The sequence below is a fragment of the Peromyscus maniculatus genome, chromosome 14 (assembly GCF_049852395.1).
Source record: "Peromyscus maniculatus bairdii isolate BWxNUB_F1_BW_parent chromosome 14, HU_Pman_BW_mat_3.1, whole genome shotgun sequence".
Lineage (NCBI taxonomy): Eukaryota > Metazoa > Chordata > Mammalia > Rodentia > Cricetidae > Peromyscus > Peromyscus maniculatus.
The window spans coordinates 76,334,585-76,360,922 of NC_134865.1; the positions used below are offsets into that span (position 1 = coordinate 76,334,585).

Consider the following 26,338-nt stretch of genomic DNA (forward strand, 5'->3'; position numbering starts at 1 on the left):
GGTGCAGGCTGGGGCTCCAAAGGCTTTACTATGGCTCCCCGAGTTTGGGCTCACTTAGTGCAGGCTCCAGGAGGACAGCCAATCAGAAGATGTGAAAGTTCACAGGAGTCCTTAGGGGTTCTCCTGAAACAGGGTCAGCTGCTGATAGAGAATGGGCAGAGCTCAGCAGGCATGGGACTGGCCATCTGCTGTACAAGAGATCGTGCTAAGGTGGGCGCTGGGACCACTGGGGCCTGGCTGGGATGTGGAATGCTTCATCCCATTCTGATGCCAGCCAATCAACACAGCTAGGCTTTACAGGAGGGCATGTTAAATGCCTATATTTTACACCGAAGGTGGTAATGTGTTCTCTCTCTCTCTCTCTCTCTCTCTCTCTCTCTCTCTGAAGACCAACGGGCTAGGCCAGTGGCACCTATCCTCAAACTCCTTAAAAGCCTTTGGAAGTCCTGCTAAATCAAACTGCTAGAACTTATCCATCAGATTCTAAAATAGTGGGACAGGGGCTCGAGAGATGACTCAGCAGTTAAAAGCACTGGCTGCTCTTCCAGAGAACCTGAGTTCGATTCCCAGCACCCACACGGAGGCTTACAACCTTCTGTAAGTTCAGTCTAGGAAAATCAGGTGCCCTCTTCTGGCCTCTATAGGCACTGAATTCACAGGTATGCATGCAGGCAAAACACCCATACACATAAAGAAAAGGAGTGGGGTAGAGAGAGAAGAGAGGGAGAGAAAAGAAATATGAAGGTGCATGCGCGTGTGAGTGTGAGAGGCCATGGGCAGGTGTGCACATAAATTAGAGACCAGAGGTCAAGCTTCGTGCCCTTCTTCAAGAGCTATCCACCTTAGTTTTTGAGAACAGGGTCTTTCACTGGCTGGGAACATGGTTGAGTTTTTTCCCTCTGTGTATGTTGGGGGTGTGGAAGAGGGAGAGGGGGTGGAGGAAGAAAGAGAGAGTGTGTATATGCTGGTGTGCATGGGGGCCAGAGAAAACCTTGGTACTGTCCCTTTAAAGCCATCCGCCTTTGTTTTTGTAGGCAGGATCTCTCACTGGCCTGGAATTCTCCAAGTAGGCCAGACTGGAGGCCTGGTGTCCCATCTATACCTGATTTCCCTAGACTGACCAGTGAGAGCTGGTATGCACCTGTCTCCACCTCCCCATTACTGGGATTACAAGCATTTGCCTGGCTCCCCTGAGCCACTGCCTCTTCCCTCGACGTGCATTTCTGATGACTAATGAGCATTTCGGGATGACCAGGGCTCCGGGAGGACAGGGTTCATTCCAGCTGTGTGTGCAGCTATTCCGGTCATATATATAGGGTGAGGGGGGCTACCAGACCTTGCCTGGTTTGAGTGAACACAGGCTAAGAATAAACATAGAGCTCAGTCACAGCCCATCTTGGCTCCCTGCACTCTGGCCTACATTGCCTCAGCCATTTCTTTTCCAGAATACAGAGCAGGCTTCCAGAGCAGAGCCAGGCTCCAAGTATCATCTCCAAATTCTAATGAATGGCTGTCACTACAGGAAATTTCCATAGGATTTTGTAGAGCAATTAATAGTCCCAAGTGCTGTTCTCTGTCTCCCCAGAGGCACTGAAGGTCACCTGAGGAGCTGGTTGCTCTCAAAGACGGCAGGGTTCCCTGATGTCACCTCCCTGTGACAACTATGTCTCCCAGAACTCTTAAACTCCAGCTTTTGATGCCTCTGCACCCAGCAAGTTGTCTCTCCCATCTCCAAGGAGCTCAGTACCTACTCTGAGGAAAAGGCACCAACTGAGTCCCATTTGGTACCACCGTTCTGTTCTCACAATGCGGGGAGAAGGAAATTCTGGGACAGCAGATATGTCCTGCCCACACCTCAGCAGGGAACATAGTGCTCACAAGCCCAAGAGCCTTCCTGGGCTTGGAGGACAGTTCACCAGCTCCTGGCCTGGAGACCTGTTGTGTAATATTATTTTAAGATGTCTTACAATTGTTTATATTGTGGAATATTTGTTTAATGATGTAAAGATGTGTCGCATTCTTTTATGCCACAATTGTTTAACTCTGTGAAGCTGTGTGACTGTGCCTGTCTAAAACACCTGATTGGTCTAATAAAGAGCTGACCATCCAATAGCAAGGCAGGAGAAAGGATAAGCAGAGCTGGCAGGCAGAGAATAAATAGAAGGAGAAGATCATGAAAGGGGGAGCAAGAAAAGGAGGAGAGAGGACACCAGGGGCCAGACACCAGCAACACAGCCAGCCACGGAGTAAGACAGAAAGAAAGGCATATAGAATAGAGAAAGGCAAAAGCCCAGAGGCAAAAGGTAGATGGGACAATTAGTTAAGAAAAGTTGGCTAGAAACAAGCCAAGCTAAGGGCAGGCATTCATAATTAAGAATAAGTGTCCCTGTGATTATTTAGGAGCTAGATGGCAAGTCCTTAAAGAGCAAAGAGCCTAGGAGTTAAAAACAAACAAACAAACAAACAAACAAAGCAAAACAAAACAAAACAAAACAAAAACAAAAAAACAACTATAGGGACCCTCCCTGTGAAGACCTGATTCAGCAAGGCGGAGTCACCCAGGAAGTCACATCCTGTGCCCACAAGTGTCCCACCCCAGCATCCCTGTGCTCACCACTCACCCTTCTCACTGGTACTATTTGGTCCTGGGAATTGAGGCACATGCCAAGCTAGCACTGCCCAATCCCCAGTAACTCTGTCTCCTCAGGCAGGATTTTTACCCACATAAGGGGGAAGTCCCAGAACCCACTAGACCTGCCTGGCCAGCTAGCCACTTCCTGGGCCCCTCCCATGAAACCTGTGCCTCCACACAGGACTGTGTACCACAGTGACCATGGATTCCTCACTGCACACTTCCCCTGAGACTTCAGACATGACAGCTCACTTCTTTCCCTCCACCCCCATCCCTCCTTATTATACAAGACCGGGTTTGCTATGTTGTCCAGGGCTCAACCTCCTGAGTATCTGGCACTACAGACACGGTCACCGTGCCAGCCTCATCTTACTGATTTTTTTCACACTTGTGATCCAGTGTACCCTTCCTGGACTTCTGAGCTCATAGACTCCACCATGCGCTGCGCAAACCTCTCACCCTCCACACTCGTTAGTGTGCTTGCACCAGGCCCTGGCTGAAGGCCATGAGGATGAGGAGCTGAGTGATGGGGAGAAGGTAGCCAGGAGGAACCTGCTCCAAGTCCTAGGATGCTGCTTGCCAACTCCTTGAATAAGTGGCTCTCAGAGGACAAAACCAGGCACTCTGAATCAACAGCCTAGAGGGTGTAAAGCCAGAAAAACAAACAGACCTCACCCATTGTGCATCAGGCAATCTGAGCTCCAAAAGGCACCTCTATAAGCTCTGTCCCACCCTCCTGCAGGCCCCCAGAGCTCTCTCCAGAGGACCTGGACTGCCATGTAGCTTTGAGGCCATCACAAACAGCATCAATCCAGAAGATCAGCAACCTATACACAGGCCTCTGAGCTCTGAGTTTGTGTGCCCATGCCCCTGTGGAGAATATAAACACACACAAGGTCTTGCCCTGGCCTGTTCTGATTCAAACGCTGGGAACAGCAAGTACTCACAGAATGCGTGCATGGAGAGATGATGAATCTGGCAATGTACATGGGAATCTTTCCCCTGTTGGAGCTTAGTAGGTCTTCAAGATGTGCTCTCTGTTTATTTCATTCCTTGATAAACACTTTCAACCGGCTCAGGAAGCCTGAGAAAGGCCAGAACCAGAGGCAGGAGTGGACTCTGTTTGCCCCCAAGTAAGAGCTTTCTGAATGCTGTAAGTGGGAGACACAGGTCTCAGTGCAGGCCCCTCCACCGATGAACTCTGAAGCCCAGTCTCTTCCCAGCTAAAACAGGACCAGCAGTTGCCACCTGGCTTCCAGGCCCTTCCAGATGAGTGAGCTTGAAGTGGGAAGGTTGCTGATAGGGGACGGGGCACCTGGATTCCCTCAGGACATATTTCTCACAGACTCACTGGAAATACCGGAAATGCTTGCAGCCCCAAGTATGAAGCACTATCATTAACATCTTCTGTTCTGACCTTCTAAAGGCTAATTGTGCCACGTTACCATGTTACAAGGCGTCTTAGCCCTGGGCTGGAAAACCACCTGCAGAGGGGCCTTAAAAAGCTGCCTTAAATGCTACATTGTTCCACACTAGAACTCCAGCCATTGTCTACAGCACTTTCACGGCTCTAGGGGCAAATCCGCAGGAGGAGGATGCTATAATTAGTTCTACGTTATGAATAAGGAAATGAGACATTAAATAGCCTGAAGAGCCAGGTGAAGGCTGGAGTGGTTGGGCTCTAGAAGCTTCCCACAGCCACTTGCTCAGCATCCAGTGGGTCAGTAGGTTGTCAAGGTGACCAGCTGGTGGGCAAGTAAAATGACAGCTGCTTCTGGGAAGCAGGTGGGAGAGGGTTTCCCAGAAGCCCACTTCATGGTAGTCTGTCTTGCTCCCTTGGTTTCATCTGCTAACCCTTTAGCTTTGGTTCAAGGTTTGCTGAGTGACCCTGTCGGTAGAGGCTCTTGTCGCCATCCTCCGTCTGAACCTGCAGCCTTCAGTGCACAGGGCCAGCCGGCCTGCCCCCTTACTGGTCCCTGGACTGCTCATCAATCAGCGCGTGTCTCCTGCTCAGTGCACAAAGCCCCCAGGCAGGGACACAGAGGAGTGGGCATGCTGCTCTTTACCCAATGAGCACCCACTGACCCTGACATTCTCACACAGCCAGGTTGGAACCACCCCAGGTCTGACTGTGGTTCCAGGTCTCAGGCTGCAGGGTAGGTCTTCATGGCACAATAAAGCCCTTGAAAAGGCCAAGAAGAGGAAGGTTCCAGGCAAACCCCTCAACCTCTGCATGTCACATGGAAATGCTCTCTAGTTGAGCTGTTTTTCAGATATGAGACTGGAGTTTAGCCAAAAGAGTCATACTGAGATCTTATTTTGAGATGACATCTATGTAGCCAAGGCTAGCTTCAGACTGGACATAGTCCTGCTCCCATCTCCCAGAGTACTGGGAGTACTGGTGTGTGACACACTTCTAGCTTGCCAGGACCACAGAGCAGTGCAGTGGTAGAGCGAGGGCCAGGATTCATCTTGGCATAAAAGAAACCTGGGCCTCTCGGGGGTGGTGTTCTATTTCTTCACAGATAAAGAAACAATTGTCCTCTTACAGGCTCTTACTTTCCATCAAGGGTGCCAAGAGCATTCACTGAAGAAAGGATGTTTTCAACAAAGCATGCTGGACATTACAGACAACAGTATGAAGCTGGGGCCGTCCTTCACACCATACACAGGGCCTACCACAAAGGGACCAAAGGCTTAAACGTAAAGGCTAGAAACAAAATGTAGTGAGGGAAACAGCCATGGCGCTTCAAGACAGCAGGACCAGGTGTTCACGGTCACCCTGAGCTATGTAAGCCAGCCTGGGCTATGCGAGGCTTTAACTCAAAGAACATTAAAAACTGTGGGTCCTCAAGATGGCTTAGCAGGGCTGGGCATGGTGGCACACACCTTTAATCCCAGCACTCCGGAGACAGAAGCAGGCAGATCTCTGTGAGTTCGAGGCCAGCCTGGTCTGCACAGTGAGTTCCAGGACAGCCAGGTCTACATGGAGAGACCCAGTCTCAAAAAACAAACAAAAAGATGGCTCCAAAGGTAAAGGTACTTGCACTAAATCTAACTCCAAGTTCTATCCCCAGAACCCACATAGGGAAAAGAGAGAACCAATTCTCAGTCCTCCACTGACCTCTATATGCATGCCACAGCATGCATGAGTGCAAGCATACTACACACACACACACACAGAGAGAGAGAGAGAGAGAGAGAGAGAGAGAGAGAGAGAGAGAGAGAGAGAGAGAGAGAGAGAGAATAAATAAATAGATAAATATATAAGAAAAAAAACCTGCCCAGTCACACTCTCCATATCCAGTGCCACTGAAAGGTAACTAGTCTCCCCAACTTCACGATCATCAGTGACCTACAATTGCCCTGTCAAGGTTATCTATGTGTGCCAGAGGAAGATCCTATAGTTTGGATAAAATGTTACCAGTTCCAGTTACAATAGCAGCCTAGCAGCAGCCATGTGTGTGTGAGTGCATTGACCAGGCCTTGAGTAACCCTTCACCTTCCAGAGGGAGAAACTAAGGCTCAGAGAGGCCAGCTCTCCTTTCCAGATCAGACAGCCACTAAGATCCTGACTTGGAAATGGGCCCATGTGTGTCTGTGGCCAGCCACGGTGCCAGCAGTGAGCCGGTAACCCAAATGAGGAAGTGAGTCACAGGCAATGGAGGGGGGCTTCCTTTTTGAGTCAGAACAGGACTTCCCCTCACACCCAGAAGACTGCAGAGATAGACGAGGTGGCAGCTTGGCATCATCGGGCTACCCCCTTCATGTAAGCATCTGTCCCTGATGTGGGGACAAGCATGACAGTATGCATGGCTTTGGCTTCGAGCTATCGGGCCTGGTGAGCCTTCTTTGTGTATTGCCAAAGTACATGGCTGCCGGTGAGTCTACAGGGGCATTGGTCTGGCCTAGGGTGGACAGCTAAGTAACCTTCAGCTTGGCCCTTCTCATCCCACGTACAAAGGCCTGTGAAGACACTGTATCCCTGAACAGTCACCTAGGTGCGGCGCCTCTCATCTTCCCACAGGTACCATGGTCAGCATCTCTTTTCTCCCAAGCTTGGGAGACGCCAAATTCATCTGATGATAAATCACATTTCAACACCCACTCAAAGCTGGGGGGCAAGAGATCACAGAGGCGAACCAGCAGGATCCTGCCACCCCAACCACAGAGCGCTGCCCTACTCAGCTGACCCTGACCCCAGCACTCAGCCTCTTCCCTCTACTGGAAAAATAGCATCCGTTCTGAGTACTCCCCACACCTGTGGCCCACTTCTCCCAGCCGAGACACAATGTTCAGGGACCCACCCCCAGAGTACAAATGTCCTTTAGAAGTGCTCGCTAACGTCACTTTCCAAAACCGGCCATTGTTGGGCTCCTGGACGGGCCACCGGGTGCCATGTACAGCTGTCACTCTAAGTAGCGCGTTGGCATGTGTTTCTCTCCCAGGGAGAATGTCTGAAATTCTCATGAGCCTCCTCCCTGAGGCTCTCAACCCAAACTAACTCGCTGGCCGCAGTGATCCTTGCTATTAGTTATTACTGTAAACGGCCCAGAATGTTCCATAGAGAAGCCTTGAGCTCTCATTAGCCTTTCCTGATTGCTGGACAGTCACACTCACTGTATTCTGACTTCTCGGTCCAACCGGATCATGTGTGAATTTATCATTTGCTTAACCACCAGGGAACCCCAGGGTCCTTCCGGGCTAAGCCACTGTAGAAGACCCCCAGGCACCATCCTAATCAGGAGCCGCTGCTGGTTTGGGCCTTCTGTATAGCACGGGCCATTTTCATCCACAAAACACCATTTGTGGTCACGAGGGCTGAGCAGTCTGACTATCGAAGATTAGAGAAGCGCTAAATCTGGGTGGTGTGGGCTGCTGGGTGGAGCAGGTCAAACACCTGTGAGTCACAGCCTGAAGTGTACACCAGATTATCCTGCACATGGGGTTCTCAAAGGCTGATTTCCCCAGGACACCTCCTCACCACCGATCAGAGCCGGACAGCTGAGCCAGCCGGCCTGGATTCAAGCCCGACTTTAACGCATTATCAGCCAATGGATGTCACACCTCCAACTACAAAGTCAGTACTGCCGACTGCCGACCGGAAGTCTGATAGTGGTAAAGAGCTGAAACCCGTGCCCCGCTGGCACACAGTGGGTGCTGCATAAGTGTTTGTTAAATAATCCATTCACCAAATGACTGCCTAGCTGCGGGGTGGGGGAAGCAGAGGCGCCGTCCAGCAAAAAGAAAATGGCAAAGGAAAATATGTGGCGTCCGTCCCTCGGAATATCCTGGGCCATTTGCTGTGAGAAATGTGGTGAGTAATATCGGAGCCGGAGCTGAAGAGAAGGAGCAGGCTGCCGAACGGTGAACCGTGTGCTCCTGTGCCAGCCGGCAAGCGTTCCTGGAAAGGGTCAGACAGTAAATACACCCTGCGGCCATGTGGTCTCTGTCAAGGCTACCCAAACCTGCCTCGGGGGTGTGAAAGCAGCTGCCGATGACCCCAGAAGGAGCTGGCTTTGTTCCAACGCCATCTGATTGACAAGAGCGGGTGGTATCTGGCCAGTGGGCCACCATTTGCCAACCCTACTGCGTACATCCTACTTGTGTCAGGAAATGATGGAGACGGAAACAGATGTGGAAAACAGCAAAGAAATCCTCAGCACGCACTCGGACGTAAGCCTGCGTGCTCAGCCCCGGGGTCGGCCTCAGCCACCAAAGGAGACCAAGGCCAGCTTGGGCTATATGCCACCTCTTCTCAAATAATAATAATAACAACAACAACAACAACAACAACAACAACAACTAAATCTCCTTAAAGTGATAGGAGCAAGGGGTATTTGATCCATTTTAGATTATGTGCAGGTGTGTGTGTGTGTGTGTGTGTGTGTGTGTGTGCGCGCGCGCGCGCATGAGAGAGAGAAAGGGTGAGTGTATGTCCTCAGGTGTTTGTATGTGAGTGCCGGTACCTGAGGAGATCAGAAAAGAACATCAGATCCCCTGAAGCTAGAATTGTAGGTGACTATGAGCCTCCAGACATGGGCGATAGGAGCGAGAACTCAGGCCCTCTATAAGAGCAGTAGGCTAAGCCAACTCCCAGCCCCCATTTGTTTATTTGAAAAGCCTTTGGAAAGTGGAGGTGGTGGCGCACGCCTTTAATCCCAGCACTCAGGAGGCAGAGCCAGGCGGATCTGTGAGTTCAAGGCCAGCTGGACTACAGCGTGAGATCCAGGACAGCCAAGGCTATACAGAGAAACCCTGTCTCGAAGGGGGAAAAAAAAAGAGGAGGAGAAAAAGAAAAGAAGGAAGGGAAGGAAGGAAAGGGAAGCCTTTAATTAACAAAGTGAGTGAGCAGAGAGTTCCCTAGACTTCCAACATAAGTTTAGAATCAAGTTCAACATCCACTGCCTGCTGTCCAGAAACCAGATAAGCTTCCAAGTCCTTGGACTGACATCGAAATCTGGCTTCCTCATCTGCTGGCTGCATGACCTCAGGGTACTGACCTCTGCTTCTTAATTTCTTCCTGTGTAAGGCAGGTGGCTTCACTTTCAGTCTGAGGAAAAGAGCCTCACCGGTTCTCAGGTCCTATAAAACAGCCCAGAGCACTTGGGTTTACTTGATTTAATAAAGGGGCCAGCCTGTGGGTGAGTAAGGGGAGGACCTGAAAGGCTCCTGGTAGGGGTGCCGGAGGGGCCCACCAGGATACTTCTACTGGTTTCTCAGAGAATCTTCCAGAGTGTGAGTAGGAGGGGCCAGAGTCTTCTGAGAAACTAGGGGTGTCTAAGCATGGAGTCCGCCGGCAGGAAGCCCCCCGGATGCTCAGCAAAGCCTCTCTCCTCCCTCTGCCCCCTCACCCACTCCCCACTGCCTGCCCTCCAGCTTGGCTGCTGGTGGCAGGAGCCCCAAGTAGCTCCCAGGTTCAGCCCACCTTGCTGATGCTTCTGTGGGCCCCTCCTTTTCCCCTGCCTCCCTAGTCCCTGTAAGCTGACATCCCTGCTTCAGGAAGTCTGCAAAGTGTCCAGCAGAATTGGGCACCTAAGTTCCTTGAATCCTCCTCCTCCTCTTATAGATAAGAAATCCAGCCGGGCGGTGGTGGCACACGCCTTTAATCCCAGCACTCGGGAGGCAGAGCCAGGCGGATCTCTGTGAGTTCGAGGCCAGCCTGGGCTACCAAGTGAGTTCCAGGAAAGGCGCAAAGCTACACAGAGAAACGCTGTCTCGAAAAACAAAAAAAAAAAAAAACAAAACAAACAAAAAAAAAAAAAAAAAAAAAAAAGAAATCCAGAGATAGGTACAGAAAGGTTAAGTAACCTGAGTAAGGTCACACAGCAAGTCATTCTGCTGCCTTGTCCTTCCCATAGTCCCGTGGGGGAGGGGTAGGCCTGAGTCTTAGGAGAGCCACTTACTCCCCGAAAGCCGGGCTAGCCCCTTCATCTTGGGCCACAAAGAGGTGGGAAGAGCACGTCCATCCTCCGGCATGTGCCCTGGGCTTCACATAGCCTGATGTTTCCAAGCCCGAGCAAGAGCAGGAACATTCTAATTATAATCCCAATAGCCTGCCAGCCATGACATGGCCCAATGGGAAAGGAAGGGTCCCAGGAGATACTCGCTGGTGCTCTGCAGGTCTTGCTACAAGTCGGGTGACAGAAATTCCCATGTATTTCTCACATGGCCCACGGTGTCACCTTGCAACCTCAGCAGAATGGGGACTATCTGAAACCCCCTAGGCAGCGGAAGTGTGACCTCCCCCAGGATCCTAGGGAGCGGTTGTTTTCCCAAGCCTGACTGCGCTGGCCTCAGCCTCCGTGGGGGCAGGCCACATCCCTTCTTCCTCCCCTTCCCTCCTCCTCCTCCCTCTGTGAAGGCTTGTGTTGGGTGAACTTCCAGTCAGACCCAAGGACGGGATGGTGCTGCCTGTTGTGTGCAGAGCTGAGAGCTTATCTAAAACCCTCGCTCTCTTCAGCTAGAGGGAGCTGGAGGGCTCTGCCTCTCCCTGGAGCAGCTGAGGGCACCCACCCAGGTGGTGGGAAAGGATGGTCCGCATATGAGCCCCGATCTTTACCCCCTCTGGGGGTGGGGTATGCACACGCACGCACGCACGAGCGAGAACACACACACACACACACACACACACACACACACACACACACGGTGCACACAAACCCACCTGGCTTTCTAAGCTATCTTCTCCCTCTCTCCCTCCTCTCACACAATGCTGGTTTGAGTTCCTGGAAAAAAACGGACAGGCCACAGGTTTTGCATGAAAGGCAAATGCCATGGTCCCCAAATGGACCCACAAGAGTAAAACTGCCACCACCTTGTGAGAGGATGCATTCTTTTGGTCACAGAGGAGGGCACCTTATGCCTGGGCCTATGCTTCTTGCTGCTTCCCCTATAGTCATTAAGCGTTTGGCAGGGGGTTCAAGGCCTGGCCACTTTATTTACTGAGTGTGTGTGTGTGCGTGTGTGTGTGTGTGTGTGTGTGTGTGTGTGTGTATGTGTGTGTGTAATGGGGAGGGGAGTGAGTGCCATAGCGCATGCGTGGAGGTCGCAGGACAATTTTGTAGAGTCAGCTCTCTCTCCTTTACCTGGGTTCCTGGGGACTCACACGGGGTGAGGCTTTTACAGCAAATACCTGTCCCTGCTGAGCCATCCTACCATCTGGGTCTGGCAGCACTTTCCATCTGCTGTTCCTGTTTATTAGCTTGCCTACTGAACTGCAGGCCACAGGCATCCCAGGAGCTTCAAATATGGCCTCAAAACATTTGTAAACGACAACATCATAGCATAATGTTCAAAGGTTGGACACACACTTAGGGCTGGGGAGTCTTCAAAGTACTTGCCACACAAGAGTGAGGACTTGACTTCTGTGGTGGTCTGAATGAAAATGGCCCCCATAGGCTCGTAGGGAGTGGCATTCTTTGAAAGGATTAGGACAGATGGCCTTGTAGAAGAAGTGTGTTACTGGGGGCTGGAGGGGGAATTTGGGGTATCTAATGCTCAAGCCAGTCTCTCTCTCTCTCTCTCTCTCTCTCTCTCTCTCTCTCTCTCTCTCTCTCTCTCTCTCTCTCTCTCTCTCTCTCTCCTGCCTGCCGATCCAGGTGTAGAACTCTTGGCTGTCCACCACCATGTCTGCCTGCACACTGCCATGCTTCTCTCCATGACAATAATGGACTAAACCTCTGAATGTAAGCCAGACTCAATTAAATGTTTTCCTTTATAAGAGTTGACATGGCCAGGAAGTGGTGGTGCACGCCTTTAATCCCAGCACTCGGGAGGCAGAGGCAGATGGATCTCTGTGAGTTCCAGGCCAGTCTGGTCTATAGAGCGAGATCCAGGACAGGCTCCAAAGCTACACAGAGAAACCCAGTCTCGAAAAAAAAAAAAAAAAAAAAAAGTTGCCATGGTTATAGTGTCTCTTCATAGCAATACAACCCTAAGACAAGACAATTCCCTAAATCCATGTAAAAAGCTGGGTATGGTGATATAACGATAATTCCAGTGATGGGGAATCAGAGACAGGATGGTCTCCTGGCCAGGCAGCCTACTAGGCAAGCTCCAGGCCTGTTAGAGACCCTGTCTCAAAAACCAAGATGGAATGACACCCAAGATGTCATTAACCTATACAAACAGACAAATACACAGACCAAAAAAATAAAAATAAAAATCCCTGAACTCTAGCTCCTTCTAGAATGTCAATTCCAATGGACCCATAATGTTTCTAGTCTTGCTCATCACTCAGTCCCCCTACCCAGGACAGTCACAGGACACCTGCAGAGAGAATGAAGGAATGAGCCTCCTTCATCTGTGGAAGTGAGCTTCCTTCATCCTGTGGAGACAGCCTCACAGGGCTTCCCTGCTGCCTGCAGTGCTGCTCATAGGTAAACCAAGTAGGCCCCAGAGAGAGGCTGAGCCTGGTTCCTGGCACAGGGGACTCTGTGGGGAGAGGACTCTGCCCAGGGGAGGGGAGATAAGGGAGGAGGGGACTCCTCCGGAAGGACAGTGGAAGTGGCTAGGGAAAGGCTCAGACAGAGAGGGAGATAGGACATGAAAAGCATGAATTAGCTTCAAAGTCATTCATCTCCAGCAAGGAGGAAATAAGGATGCCCCGCTAGCCCACACATCCACACATTCACAGGGACAGTAATTATTAAGCATGAGGTTCTGGACAGGCAGGCTTGGCCCCAGGACAATGAAGTTACCACCTTGTCAGCTGAGACAGGGCCTCTGCGACTTTTATTTTTTTATTTTATTTTATTTATTTATTTATTTGGCTTTTCAAGACAGGGTTTCTCTGTGTTACAGCTCTGGCTGTCCTGGAACTCACAGAGATCTGCCTGCCTCTGCCTCCCAAGTGCTGGGATTAAAGACGTGCACCACCACCGCCTACCTCCTTTGTGACTTCTAGAGCATGAAAGCCCAAGGGAAAGGCAATACTGACTCCTCACATCTACCCCAAGTCAGAACAGCAGGGATGACCTGGGGTGGCGTCCACCAACAGGGTGACAACAATGACCTTGAATGATCTGTTGGCCCTGGTTTGGTGGGCACTTTTTTGGTATTGCCCTCAGGTAAATACTCTCTCTGGGACAAATTGAGGTCAACTGTCCACCTACTTTCAGCTTCATGTCCCTTCCCAAGGTTCTCCCCTCACCCTCCCCTCTCAGCCACTCACAGTGTCCCGCAGCCTGTTCTGTGTGCTCTCAGAGGCAGCCAGGAACCAAGTGGCTTCTTCTGGGGACCACAGGGGACCAGTGCCTGGGTGTCCCCATCTCGGTTCATCCTGCTTCTAAAGACGGTTGTTTCTGGTCAGTCACCGCCTCCCGTGGAGTGTTTCACCTCCTGAGGCCTCCTCCCGGGCCAGCTTTGACACTCAGAGTGCAGTACCCAGCAAGCACACACCGGGTAAACTGAGGCCACGGCAGGAGTGAGGACGTACCCACCTCCACACACACAAAGGAAACCCAAAGCTAGCAGAGCATGGTGCACACACCTGAAATCCAGCACTAAGAAGGCTGAGGCAGGGGCTGAGGCAGGGGAGATGCCACAAGTTTCAGACCAGCCTGGGTTATAAAGCAATTATCAGGCCAGGGCAACACAGCAATAAATATAATGACTATATAAAAAATTTAAAATAACCACCATAATATAAAGTAAAAATGGATACTGAATGTTAAGATAAAACACACCAAGGACACATATCCATTGTTTGTTTCACAGCACGTGGAGGACCCCATTCTTCCAAATGGCCACTCCAGAATCCTGTTCTTCTAGAACCTTCTTCACTTGTCCAGAAGAAACTCAGAAAAACATAACCTTCCCCAAATGTTTGCCTGTAGGCTGGAACCTCAAACCTGGAGCTCTATGTGGAGCAGTCCCCTCGGTCTGGAGCCACCCCCAGCTGTGAGAGTTGGTGAGAATGGGAGGCCCAGCAGGACAGAGTCATGAAAACTCCCACCGCGGGAAGCTGATTAAATTAATCCTGTCAGCAAGCTCCCAGATCTATCTGTAATCTCCCGAAGGGCCCTGCAAGGGCATTGTTCAGAAAGAGCTGGGTATTTGCTAAGTCAATGAGCAAATGAGTTACCAACTCCAGGCCCTCAGCCAATCAGCAATCAGCATTGAAGCCTACCTCAGACTACTGTGGCTGGACTCTAACTCAGGGCAATGCTCCTGTCTCAGCCTTCCTAAGTACAGGGGTTACAGGTGTGAACCACATCCAGTCCTGGCGATCAGCAGGGCCACCTCCTGTGCCAAGATTCAGGGTTCCTGAATGACCAGTTTGCCCATGTTCCAGTGAGGTCGTAGAAACCTGTGGACACCACCAAATTCCTGTAATCTATTTACCAAGTTTCCATGGCAATGGCGACTCCAGGAAGAGATCCTGAGGACCAGACAGAAGCATCTCAGAAAGCTCTGGGGAAGAGGCAAACACATCGTACTGAGAATTCTCCCCACCAGCTTGGGAAACCTCTTTGTTTACCTACAGCCACTCATCATTGTATCCTAGCTCTCTGGAGAGCCCTGGCTTATCAGTACCTAAGGTGAGGGCCGTTCTAGGGCATTGGCTCCACCCTTCAGCCGCTTGTACACAGGACACGCCTGGACATGCACACACTTGGCCTCCCAGCACGGCGCAGGATTGCCCTGCAAAGGTGTCTCAAAGGAATGAATGGAGCTGACCACAAAAAGTATAGATTGTTCCTTCAGTCACTCCTGACCTAAGTTTATCTTGAAAGGACACTTTTTATTCTTGTGTCGAACAGGGAAGAGGAATCAATGGCAATCTATTACACGTCCTAAGAAAGAAATAAGTGGGCTGGATAGAAACACGTTTGAGTACCTCTCTCTGGATGGTGTCTCTAGTTTGCATGGAAACCTGCTTCTTGACAGACAGTGAGGGGAGTGATGGAGAGAGGACAAATTAGTGCCGCCCTGAAGTGTCCCAGGCTGTCCCAGGGTAACCCAGAGCTCTCAACTATCCCCACTCATCAGAATTGCCTGGGGGTGTTCAAAGGAAATGAAGAATCAGCCTCACTTCCAGAGATTTCTAATTCTACTGGCCCGGTAACTAACCCAAGTGTCCATGAAAACATCCTATAATCCGGGCTGTTAAAAGAACCAGAACGGGCCAGAGATGTAGCTCAGCCAGTAGAGTACTTATCTAGTATACACACAGCCCTGGGCTCAATTACCACCACAAGTGTGGTGGTAATCCCATCACTCTGGAGGTGGAAGCATGGGGATCAGAAGTTCAAGGTCACCCTTGCCTGCATATCTGGTGCTTGGAGCTTGTGATACCCAGTTTCTCTGACAGTCACGCATTGTCCTTGGTTTGGAGCTCTTCCCTGTTCTGAGTTCTACATTGAGAACCAGGAGCATCAAGGCTGGAAATCAGACAGCAGGTCTCAGTGTGCTGGGTCCCTCCGCAGAGACCTTGGCACTCCCCACACCCAGGTTAACTCCACAAGAGAAAAAGGAAACCAAGATTGAGGTTTGTAGCTTGCATCCTGTCACCTGAGCCGAGAGCAGAGTCACCAGCTGTGGTGCCAGCTCAACTCCCTGCAGGTGCCCTGGGTGGGGGGAAGCAGAACTGCTCAGCTTCCTGCAGCCTATCCTCCCCACCTGGGAGAACCCAGGAAAAGGGGGAGGAGTACCCTGAGAGGATGGATGTTCAGGGATCAGGGAAGCTGATCCTTGTGTGGCCAGCTCCTTGGACAGGTGAGCTAGCCCTGTACAAGAAGGTTATGAAACGGCCAAGATACACTGCAGGAGAGAGAGAATCAGGGTCCCACCAGGTCTGTCGCATTGTACCTCAGGCCCAGGAATAGAAAGAAACTGACTAAATAGAAAGTGGAACTGACCTTTGCATAGAGTTGATGTAAGCAATACTTTTCTGTGGGGTGACCGAATAACCTGATGATCCCTGACTTCTTGGGGTGGGGGATTCACCCCACAGACCCAGCAAGATGATAAAAGGAGCCCCTCCCTCCCCACTCTCCCTAGAAGAGGGAGTTGAGGCCCAGTGAGACTGCTCTTGGGTGAAATTATAAGGCCTTGTCCATCAGCCAGATGACTCTGTAGTGAGGGGGCCTGCCACCAAGCCTAAGGTTTTGAGTTCCACTCTCTGGATCCACACGGTGGAAGAAGAACAGATGCCAGAGAGTTCCCTCAGCTCTCCCCTGCACGTTATGCATGCACTCAAAAAGTGTGTGTGTGTGTGTGAGTGTGTGTGTATGTGTGTGTGTGTGTGTGTGTGTGTGTGTGTGTGTGTGTGTTTAAAGGCTTCCCAGGCCCGCCCTCCCTCCAGGTTATCACCAGCTGGGGTGGCCTGTGTTTAGAGCAGGCCTACCCACACTTCCTACCCACCAAACTGTTCCTGCAGAGCAGGGACGTGTCCCTGGCATCTTGCTACCCAGTCCATCTCAGTCAAGGTCAAGCACATGGATGGAATGCAGTTGTCCAGGGTATGTGGGTTACAGGGCGGAAGAGCCCAGATCTCAGCCACAAACACGTGTCTCTCTGGCTTCCAGACCACAGCCGGCTCCTGCTAGGAGCTTCATGACTAACCTTGTTGCTTCCTGTGGGTGACATACACAAGACTATCCTCAGTCCTCCTTACTGAAGCCAAGACCTCACCCAGGAGAAGCCAGCCTACTACTGGCTGGTTTTACTCCCTGAGAAGAAGCAGAAATAAAAGAAGCCTCTAGAAAAGCAAAAAACAACTTTAAAAAAAACCCCATTCCTTAAAATCATTTCCAAGCCAAGCTGAGTTTGAAGTCCATAAATAGACAAGCAGGCAAATTACACAATCAGGGCGCCTGCCCAGGGCTGGTGAACGGCCGACCGTTTAACCTGGCAACTTCAACTGGCTCACGTGCTACCTACAACTCCCAGCCTGTGGTCAGCGAGTCTCAAAAGCCAACCCACAAGTTGCAAGTGGAGTTCTAGAAAGGGGGAGGGAACAGAGAGGGCTCTCTGGGGTGGGGCTCTTGCTCTGGGGGACCGGTGGCATTCCTGGGCCCATGCATGATCTTGGGGAAAGGATTTCCTCTGAGGAATGGCTTGGCATCGGAGAGGCCCGGGAGCTGCCCGGCTGGAAGGCTGAAGTCTAGGTTTGCTCTCCACTTTCACAAGCCAACTGTGATGCCTGCATCCGAGCACCTGAATTCAACTTCTAACTCCACTGGTACCTGAAGATGACAAGGGCAGGTCATTTATCAACTCTCTGTCAAGCGGGGGTGACGTCAGCACACCTCTCGGAATTGCTGTGGGATGAGGAGAAGGAGAGGCAAAGAAGACTGTGTGCAATTCTGGTCCTTAGCAAGTGCCCGCTAGAGAGAGGCTGGCTGTCATGGCAGACTGGGCAGGAAATCTCCCATATGGCCCGGTTCATCCATCACTGCAGTCTGCAGGCATGGTCAGCCCTCTACTTCCACAGCCAAGGAGGATGCCATCAGACAGACAGAAAATGCTTGCATCTGTCCTGAGTGGACTTGTTTTTCTTCTTCCCTAAATAACACAGCCTAGCATGGCATCTACCTTGGATTGGGATTGTAAGGAGTCTAAAGAGGGTTTCTAAGTGCATGAGAGCCAGTGTGGTAGCTCATGCTATAATCTCAGCCCTAGGGAAGCTGGGGCAGGAGGATCACAGTGAGTTCCAGGTCAACCAGAGCTATATATTAAGAGCTGGGTATAGCACTGCTTGCCTGTAATTCTAGTGCTTGAAGGCTGAGGCAGGAGAATTTCAAGTTCTAGGCAGGCATAGATTATACATAGAGACCCTGTCTAAGAACAAACAGAAGCACACTAAAAAGAAAAAGGGAAAAGATGTGTGTAGCATGCATAAATTACGTAAGGACGTATTTTATAGAAGGGGCTGAGTGTCATTGATTTGGTGTCTTGACAGTTACTCTTCATTGTCCACATGACTGGATGCAGAATCACTATGGAAACAAACCCCCATGTGTGACTACGAAGGTGTTCCCAGAAAGGTTTCCCTGAAGAGGGAAGACCCGAGAGGATAGACAGCAGCATTCACAGGCTGGGATTCTGGGCTGAATTAAAAGGGAGAAAGGGAGCCTAGCCAAGCATGCCACGCTTTCCCTGCCAATAACAGACTGTACCCTCCACCTGCAAGCCAAGATAAACCCTTCCTTCCTTAAGTCTTTCCCACAAGTGTTCTGTCACAACTCATCCAATACCCTCGGGGTTCCTGGAACCAGCCCTCTGGAGATGCCAGAGGGAAACCATATACTGAGTAGCAAAGCTGGCTGGTGTTGGTCCCTGCCCTGTGTCTCTTGAGCTCTTGTAGAGGAGACAGACAATAGACACAGCTCACATTTCAGACAGTGCTAAGTGCTGAGATGACAGTGGCCCAGCAATAAGACAGACCCTGCTGGTGAGTGTGGGATGGTGCTACTGTGTGGGCGGAAAGCTCTCTCATGGGCTGGGACCAGGGGCTGAGATCCTGGTCCTGATTCTGAAATGGAAAGGGTGGGGTGGGGGCTCCCAGAAAAGGAGAGGAGATGGGTGTACCCCACCAGCGAGGTCAAGGCATTGTCCAAGTTCCAGTGATGGCCTTCAGAGCTCCCAGAAACAGATAGACCCCTGAGTGACAAGGATGAGAGATAAAGACAGGTGTTACCGCTTATGTTGGGTCTTCCCTTCAGGGCTCACTGAGGTTCTGAGGATCCTGGAAACAGTAGGCTCTGCCCCACCCACTTCATTCCCCAGCCTGGAGCATGTGTTCCCCTGGCATTTGTCAGGTCTTATTTAGGCTGGAAAAGCCTTTTGTCCAAGTCATAATTATAACTGCCTCTCTCTGGGCTGCCGGTGAGCTATGAAGATGAACGGGCAACAGGCAGGTGGGGAACCAGACTTGAGTTCTGGAAACCACTGAATAAATATCAGTAGCAAAGTACAAGAGAACAGAAAACGGAAATCATGATCCGATGGAATCTTCTAGAAGGCGATGGCTACCACGTGCCGGAGGAAGAGCAAGGGATGGGCTGTTGTTGGCAGAAGTAACTGCCACGGGTAGTGAGGGTAGTTAAGTCAGAAAGGATGTGGGGCTTTGTGGGACCCCAAAGCAACCCTGGGGGCAGGAAGGAGGGCAGACCCAATACTTAGGGAAAGAAAGAGCAGCCTAAGAAATCTGTCCCTTTCTGGGTGGGTGGGCACATGGCAGGGGTGAATCTCAGGTCCCCAAACACCTATTGCTAGGCTTCCAAGTGAGCAAACCTCAGGGAGACCTAAACAGAGCCTCCCATCTTAAAGAGCAGGCTATTGAGACTGCTGAAGGTCAAAAGGCAGCTCCTCCCAGCACAGAGGGAAGAGGCTGCCTCTGTGAGTCAGCCTAGGGCATTATTCTAGTTAAATGTTTCTTGGGAGGGGCTCAGTCATCTCAGATCTCACATAAAACTTGAGGCTTAATTGGAGTCCCACCACTCCCAGGTTGGTGATGATGGCTGGGGCCTAACCCAGTCCACCAACCTTCCCATCTTCATGTGGCCGTGAGGTCACATCACCACCAACAACAACGGCGTGGAGTACTAGGGAAGGTACGTGAGTGAGAGCATTGGGTGGGAGTCAGGAGGTCCATTCTTGACCCTGAGGACTGGAAGACTTGAGCCAGTCAGGCCGGGGAGTTGGCCCAGTTGGTAAATTGCTCGCCTTGCCAGCAGGATCTGAATTCGATCCCCGAAACCCACGGTTTCAAAATGATGTGTGGTGGCACCCACTTGTGACCCCAGTGCTGGGTGGACAACAGTCAGGAGGAACCCTGGGAGGAGGTAGAGACAGAAGGAATGCTCGGGCTCCTTGGCCAGCCAGTCTATCCACATCAGGTCAGTGAAATACCCTGTCTAAAAACCAAGGTGGCCAGCTGCTTAAGGAACAACTTCCCAGGTTGATGTCCAGCCCCTACATGCATACACACAGGCAGACAGACAGACAGACAGACAGACAGACAGACAGACAGACAGACACACACACACACACACACACACACACACACACACACATACACACACACCTTTGCTTGTGGAGACTCAGTTTCCTTGTATGTAAAATTACAAGCTCAGACAAGGTTATCTAGAACTCTGGAACTCTCTTACTCTCCACTGCAGCTGCGGCTTCTGAGCACAAGTTGAACATCCCCAATCTGAAAATCAGAAATGCTCTAAAATCCAGGACTCTACAAGCACCACCGTGATGTCACATTTGACTTCCTGTGTTCAAAACACGAGGGCACTAAGAATATCTTATGCATAAGGTATCTAGGAAACATAAGTACACCGGTACCTACCTCTCCAGGGGGCAGGCAGGAAGAACACCTTCTGGTGGGAAGAGAGGAGGTCACCAGGGATCTGAAGGTGTGCCAGATACACCCCAACAAAACCAAGCAGGCCTCAGGTGCACCCCACCTCTGTCCTGCAGACAGCATGTTCTGTGCATGGGGCAGTGTGGCCAGGCTGGGACTGTCAGCTCAGAGCGTCCTGCCACCTGACAGCCGCAAGGACCCCGCCCATCTGTTTTCCACAAGGCCATTTCCCTGTGGCCTGCCAGGCTGGGCTGGCCAGACTTTCTGCTTCTCGGGAGTGAAAACAATGTGTTCACAGGCCAGCACGTGAGAAAACAAAAGAGCCATCTTTTCAGATCTCGCTGCAGGTTCTCTGGCCCTGCCCTCACCTGCAGTGGGATTTGAAGGAAATCGCCCACCTCTGTGAACCTGTTTCCCCAGCAACAGCAAACCAGGATCATGCCCAGGGCACTATGCAGTCTGGGAATAAATTATCAAATAGGATGAGAAAGCAGCTGCCTTGGAGCACTCGGAAACAAGACTCCAAGCCAAGCTCATGTACAGCCCGCCTTCAAAGAGGTTTCTGTTCATGAGTCACCTTGCGCACACACTGTGGCTCTCCCGACACTGTCAGTTAAATCAATGTCATCTCAGGCATGACACCTGTGCCTCCCTGCCTGCCCTCAGGAGGAGGCTGAGATCCCAGGGCATCAGGCTCGTGTGACAGGTGGTGTCCCTATGAGAGTCATACACAGGTGTGGCTAGCCATCATGAACTGTCCTCCTTATGTACATCTGTGTCCTGTGTTGACCTTGGCCAGGGCATTTCTCAGGGTTGTTAAACCAGCAAACTGAACCAAGTGACTGGAGGTCCCTCCCAGCTCAAAAAGAAAAAAAAAAGTCACTTTTTCATGGTTTGGAAGTGTAAATCATTAGTCCAGAACTTGAAGACATTCTGTTTTTATTTTGGGATTCCCAGCTTGGCCATTGCCTGGTCTTATAGGACAAATGGAGAGGGATAGTGTGTCTCTGCAATAAAGGGAACTCATGTGTCCCATGCGGGGGTGGGGGCTTGTGTTTTTTTCTTTTAAACTCAGCCAGATGAACATTTGAGTCCAATGAATAGTTTTCTCAAAGATTCCAAACACTCTCATTATTATCTTTCAATTTTATTTATACTACATATGATTTGATGTAAGGGAGAATATATCTCCTATTTGTAGTAATGGAATGTGAAAATATTTTTTAAATACATGGAGATGGTTCAGCGGATAAAGCATTTGCAGGCAAGCCTGACATGGTGGAAGGAAAGAGCTGAGCCCTGACAAGTTGTTCTGACCTCCACACGTGGGTCACAGCACGCATGTGCATTTACATACAATAAATAACTGTAATAACCTTCTATCTACTTTTAAATATATATACACGCAAGGCCTGTACTGGGTTGAGGAAAGAGAACAGAATGGGTCCTAAGGAGAAGGGAACAGGCTCATCCCTCACTAGTTATCCCAAACAGGCACACTGGTTCACATTAACATCCCCTTGCTCTTTTTTCTTTTATACACCTCCTTAAACACATCACAGCAAGGCATGTCTACAACCCCAGCACGGTAGAGCTGAGGCAGGGGGATCATGAGTTCACAGCCTGCTCCATCTACATATCAAGACCCTGTCTCGGAATAAACTTGGCCCAAGAATGTGGCTCAGTTGGTAGAGTGTTTGCACAGCATGCAGGAGAGCCCTGGGTTCGATCCCCAGCACTGCATAAACCAGGTGGAGTAACACAGGCCTGCAATTCTTTTTTTTTTTTTTTTTTTCCCCCCGAGACAGTTTCTCTGTGTAGCTTTGCGCCTTTCCTGGGACTCACTTGGTAGCCCAGGCTGGCCTCGAACTCACCGAGATCCGCCTGGCTCTGCCTCCCAAGTGCTGGGATTAAAGGCGTGTGCTACCACCGCCTGGCCATGCCTGCATTTCTAACTCAGGGGAAGTAAGGTCCTCCTTAGCCATTTATCTACTCTAGGGCACTCTAGTCTACAAGAGACACTCTCTCTCTTAAAAAAGAAAGTGTCATGTGTAAATTAAAATCAGCACAGATGCTATACAAATTAGAACATATACAAATGCTTAGCAAATGAATGAAAAGTGCTTTTCTATCCTAACTGCCAACATTCTTCTGGTCCTGCTCCTTGTCACACCATGGTGGCATGTGATTTCCAGTTAAGGTAGCCATCCCCACACTTTTTAGGTGCATTTTCTTCATTCAGCTCACCATTATCCTAGTGTTTTGAGCTTTCAAGTTTCCTCAGTGGCTCCCTGCTGGATCAAGAAGATGCTAGGATTTTGCAGTTTGGGCCCCAGGCAGAGTGGGTTCCCAGTGACATTATGTCATACAGGTAGGAAAAAGACAAGCAAGGGTATGGACCGGGACTGCTGCCTCTGGTCAGCCCTGCCCCTCTAGGTTCCCCAGAGCACCGCCTTGATTTCTCTTCTCAGCAACCCCGAAGGGAGTGGCATCACTTTAGAGATGAAATCAGGGCTCCAGATTTGGAGACCTGTCCCCATCTGCTTCCTAACCACACAGTGTCAGGCATGGTCGCTAAACCCAAAGCTAAGAATCCTGAGGTTGGGAGATGTCATGTCTCCTATTTGTCTGTTCCTCCTGTGTCTTGTCTTGGTACCAAAAACGTATTGATGCGTGTGTCACAATCCATGTTTTCATTTCTTTCCATCAGTGACTTGATGATGACTGGGACCCGCCTGATCTTCAGTTTTTCCAGTAACTAAAACACAACATTGTCCTTGGGTTGTCCAAGACAGGATGTGTAAAGTAATGAACAGCACCGAGTCAAAGGTCTGAAGTTCAAACCGTGGACCAGCCATGCAGTCAGTGGATAGCACTATCATTCTCCTTATCTGTAGTTGTTAGCAATGTCGTCCTTGCTACCCGCCAGGGACACAGGAAGTGAACAACAGGATTCACTAATCCTAAAACTCCACAGTCACACCTGAATGCCCTATAGGCTTTCTCTTATCTTCCTCCTCCCAGAGTCAAGGACAAGCTTCCAATACTGAGGGGACCTCAGGGGAGTGATCCAGAGCTCTATTTGACAGATTTGGGGAAATCAAGGCAGAGAGGAAAGAGGCGTAGCAGAAACCCCAGGTATCCTGATCAAGTCCCCACCCCCCCACACACACATATACCTCAAACCACAAAAACACTAACCTTTGCTACATCCACACCACAGGAAACACTGTAAATATCTCACTGCCCATAATGCCTCAGTGACACAGGAGCTTTGGGGAGCTGGGGTGCCCTCCTTTCTGAAACTAACAAATGAAACAACTAGCCTGAAGCCACACACTTAGGTGAGGCCAAAGTGGCCATCCGATTTGGCCAACTCCCCCACCCCCCAATCCCTTACAGCAAGAGGACACAAGAGGCCAGAGGCTTCTGGGCTTACAGATTCCAGGGTCCTTTGGAGGAAATGCTTCCCTTGCCCAGTCATGCCTTCCAGAGTGGCCACACCAGGATCCCCCAACAACCCCAAGTCTCTGTATCACTAGGCAAAGAGGCTGCCCAGGCAGGGCTGGGTCCATAGTCACTCCAAAGCACGGCAAAGCCCCCATGGAGGGTGGACAGTTGTTCCCATGGAGACAGAACAGCTCTGCCACACCCTGAGGTCTTTTCAGGACGGAGGGGACAAAGGATCATGGGTTCTCACCCCATCCCTCCCTCAGTGACTCCAGAAATAAGGCCTCCTGGTACATTCCTACACTGCCACCCCCAGAGGGGCCTCTCTGGCTCCCGGGGAGCAGCGCGGCTCAGCTGTAACTGTCAGCAGGCCAGGGGGAATGTGAGAGCCCACGTGTGCTGGAGTGTCCCTCTAGAGGCACGGTTCATAGGAGAGCCAGCAAGACAGCCCGTTGGCACAGAGGCACCTTCCTACTTCCCAGCTCCTGACCCCTGTGAGCTGTTGGCTCTCCCTCCTCTTCCCCTCACTCCCTCAGCAAGAGGCAAAGCTAAGCCTTTCATAAAGCCAAGTTCCTGTGCAACATGGATCCTGGCTGTGCCGCCTTGAGCAAGTCACGCCCCCTCTCTCACTGTTTCTTCTTTTCTGGGTAGATGAAAGTTAAGCTGCAGGGCCAATGTGACACACAGTTCCCGACGAGAAGGCCAGTCGCTTTTTCCCACCCATGATGTGTGGGGTATGTCCCCCCTTGGCACTAAAGTCACCCCATACCTTGCCTATCCATTGTCGAAAGAAGCCATCCCTACAAAGATGAAGCAGGTCTCCAAGACACAAGGAAAGCACCCCAGAGCCAGAGATTAAATGTTACCACCCTTGGAACAGTTTTGAAGCAGGGGCCAGCCAGGCTGTGTGAGACACAAGGCCTGGGAACGGGCTGTAGCTCTGACCTCAAGTGAAGCCAACATCCAGTTCCCCTTAGAGAGGTAGGATGGGGATCGGCGAGACTGTGCCACTGGCCCAAGGATGCACAGCGTGGTAGGTGACTGAAGGAAACGACGCGCACTAGGTGGGACTTTCCTTCCTCACTGCGTGCTCTCAGACTCTGCTTGTCGAGCTCGTGGTCCCCAGAATGGGACATTCCGGGCCCTTGGGCACATGTGAGCGCATTAGCAAGTTTTCCGGCCTCTAGAGGCGAAGAGGGGAGACCAAGGAAGACACCTGGCCCCGGGGACGCGCTACCCCAGGCACTGCGGCGTCTTGCGGCCGAGCCTCTAGGGTGCCGGGATTTCGCAGCGGGTGAAGCGGTTGCATTTGAACCGAAGCCCCGCCCGCCCGCCCTCAGCTGTCATGCTGGCCGCCGCCCCCGCGCTCCTCCCCGGGTCCCCCAGACTTCCCGTGGCGCCGATCTCCCGGGACGCGTCAGGACAGGGGTGCGCTGGGGACCCGGACGCGACCCTCCCCAGCCCCGCGCGGCCCCCCGCCTCCCTGCCAGCACTCACCCTGCCCGGAGCGTGCGGAGCGCGGCGCCGAGGGCAGCTGGGCCGAGTCCCTCCTGCGCCCTACGTCCCGGGCGGCTCCGGGGCGGGGCGGGGCCGGGCCAGGGCGGGGCGGGGGACACCGCGATCGCCCCGCCCCCTTAGGGACCCGCCCGGAGCCCCGCCACACTGCAGATGGGGAACCAAAGGGGAGGACGAATCTCACCGTCCCAAAACTAAGGCACGAGAGGACAGGAATACTGTGTCCATGCCAGTCTAGAGGGTCTATGGATCCGATCCGGAGTCTTCACCTGTGCCAGCCCATTCCAGAAAATCGTGGGGGCCACCCAAGCGAAAGAGAGCCTGGGGAAGAAATTCTCCTGCCTGTCTAGACTTGGGGAGGTGATCAAAGGATGGCAGATGTTGCCCTCACAGAGCAGAGCAGGGGGCACAGGCAAGGTCACCAAATACAAGAATGAAATGACATCCGTCAGTCAATCTAATAGAAGGTACTCTACCCATCCCTTCCCACTCCCCATCCCACTAACCACCCACACAGTGAACCTCCCACTAAACCCAAGACCGGAGAACGTCCATCTCCTCTCTTGCTGTCCCAGCCCCAACTCAGCACCCTTCCACCCCATTGGCCAATCCCTGTTTCAGACTCCACCCCCTCAACCTTGCTTGTGAAAAGAAATCTTCTCTGCCTCTGGGCCTTTGCACTAACAACTGCCTAAAGCCAGTCTCCTCCACCTGCCACGTTCCTAGGATTTGCACCTAACCACCCCACTTCCCCTTCCCTCAGACTTTGTTCAACCTCATTTAAAAAAAAAAAAAAAAAAAAAAAAAAGACAAAACAAAACGCCCTAGGGCTCCAGGGTTATCTCTTCCAGGCAGTAACAGATCCTCCTGATTGACTCTCTCTTCTGAATGGAGAGCCTGCTGCCAAGGAGATCACA

General features: G+C 51.3%; 1 protein-coding gene across 5 annotated transcripts in view; it reads right to left on the bottom strand.

Moving 5' to 3' along the window:
* Syne3 (spectrin repeat containing nuclear envelope family member 3) overlaps positions 1 to 25,518 on the bottom strand; it is an 83,323-nt gene extending 57,805 nt beyond the window's left edge. The window contains exon 1 of one of the 5 annotated variants that reach the window (XM_006997031.4): positions 25,404 to 25,518. Coding sequence is in view for 1 of the 5 variants with exons in the window: in XM_076551323.1 (XP_076407438.1) it covers positions 14,480 to 14,537 (58 nt within the window). In the remaining 4 variants the exon portion in view is untranslated. Of the gene's footprint in view, positions 1 to 9,135; positions 9,214 to 14,264; positions 14,355 to 14,479; positions 14,651 to 20,441; positions 20,581 to 25,403 lie in introns of those variants that run through there. The other 4 variants (XM_076551324.1, XM_076551323.1, XM_076551325.1 and 1 more) reach the window with 4 other exon arrangements.
* Between the last annotated feature and the right edge of the window lie 820 nt (positions 25,519 to 26,338).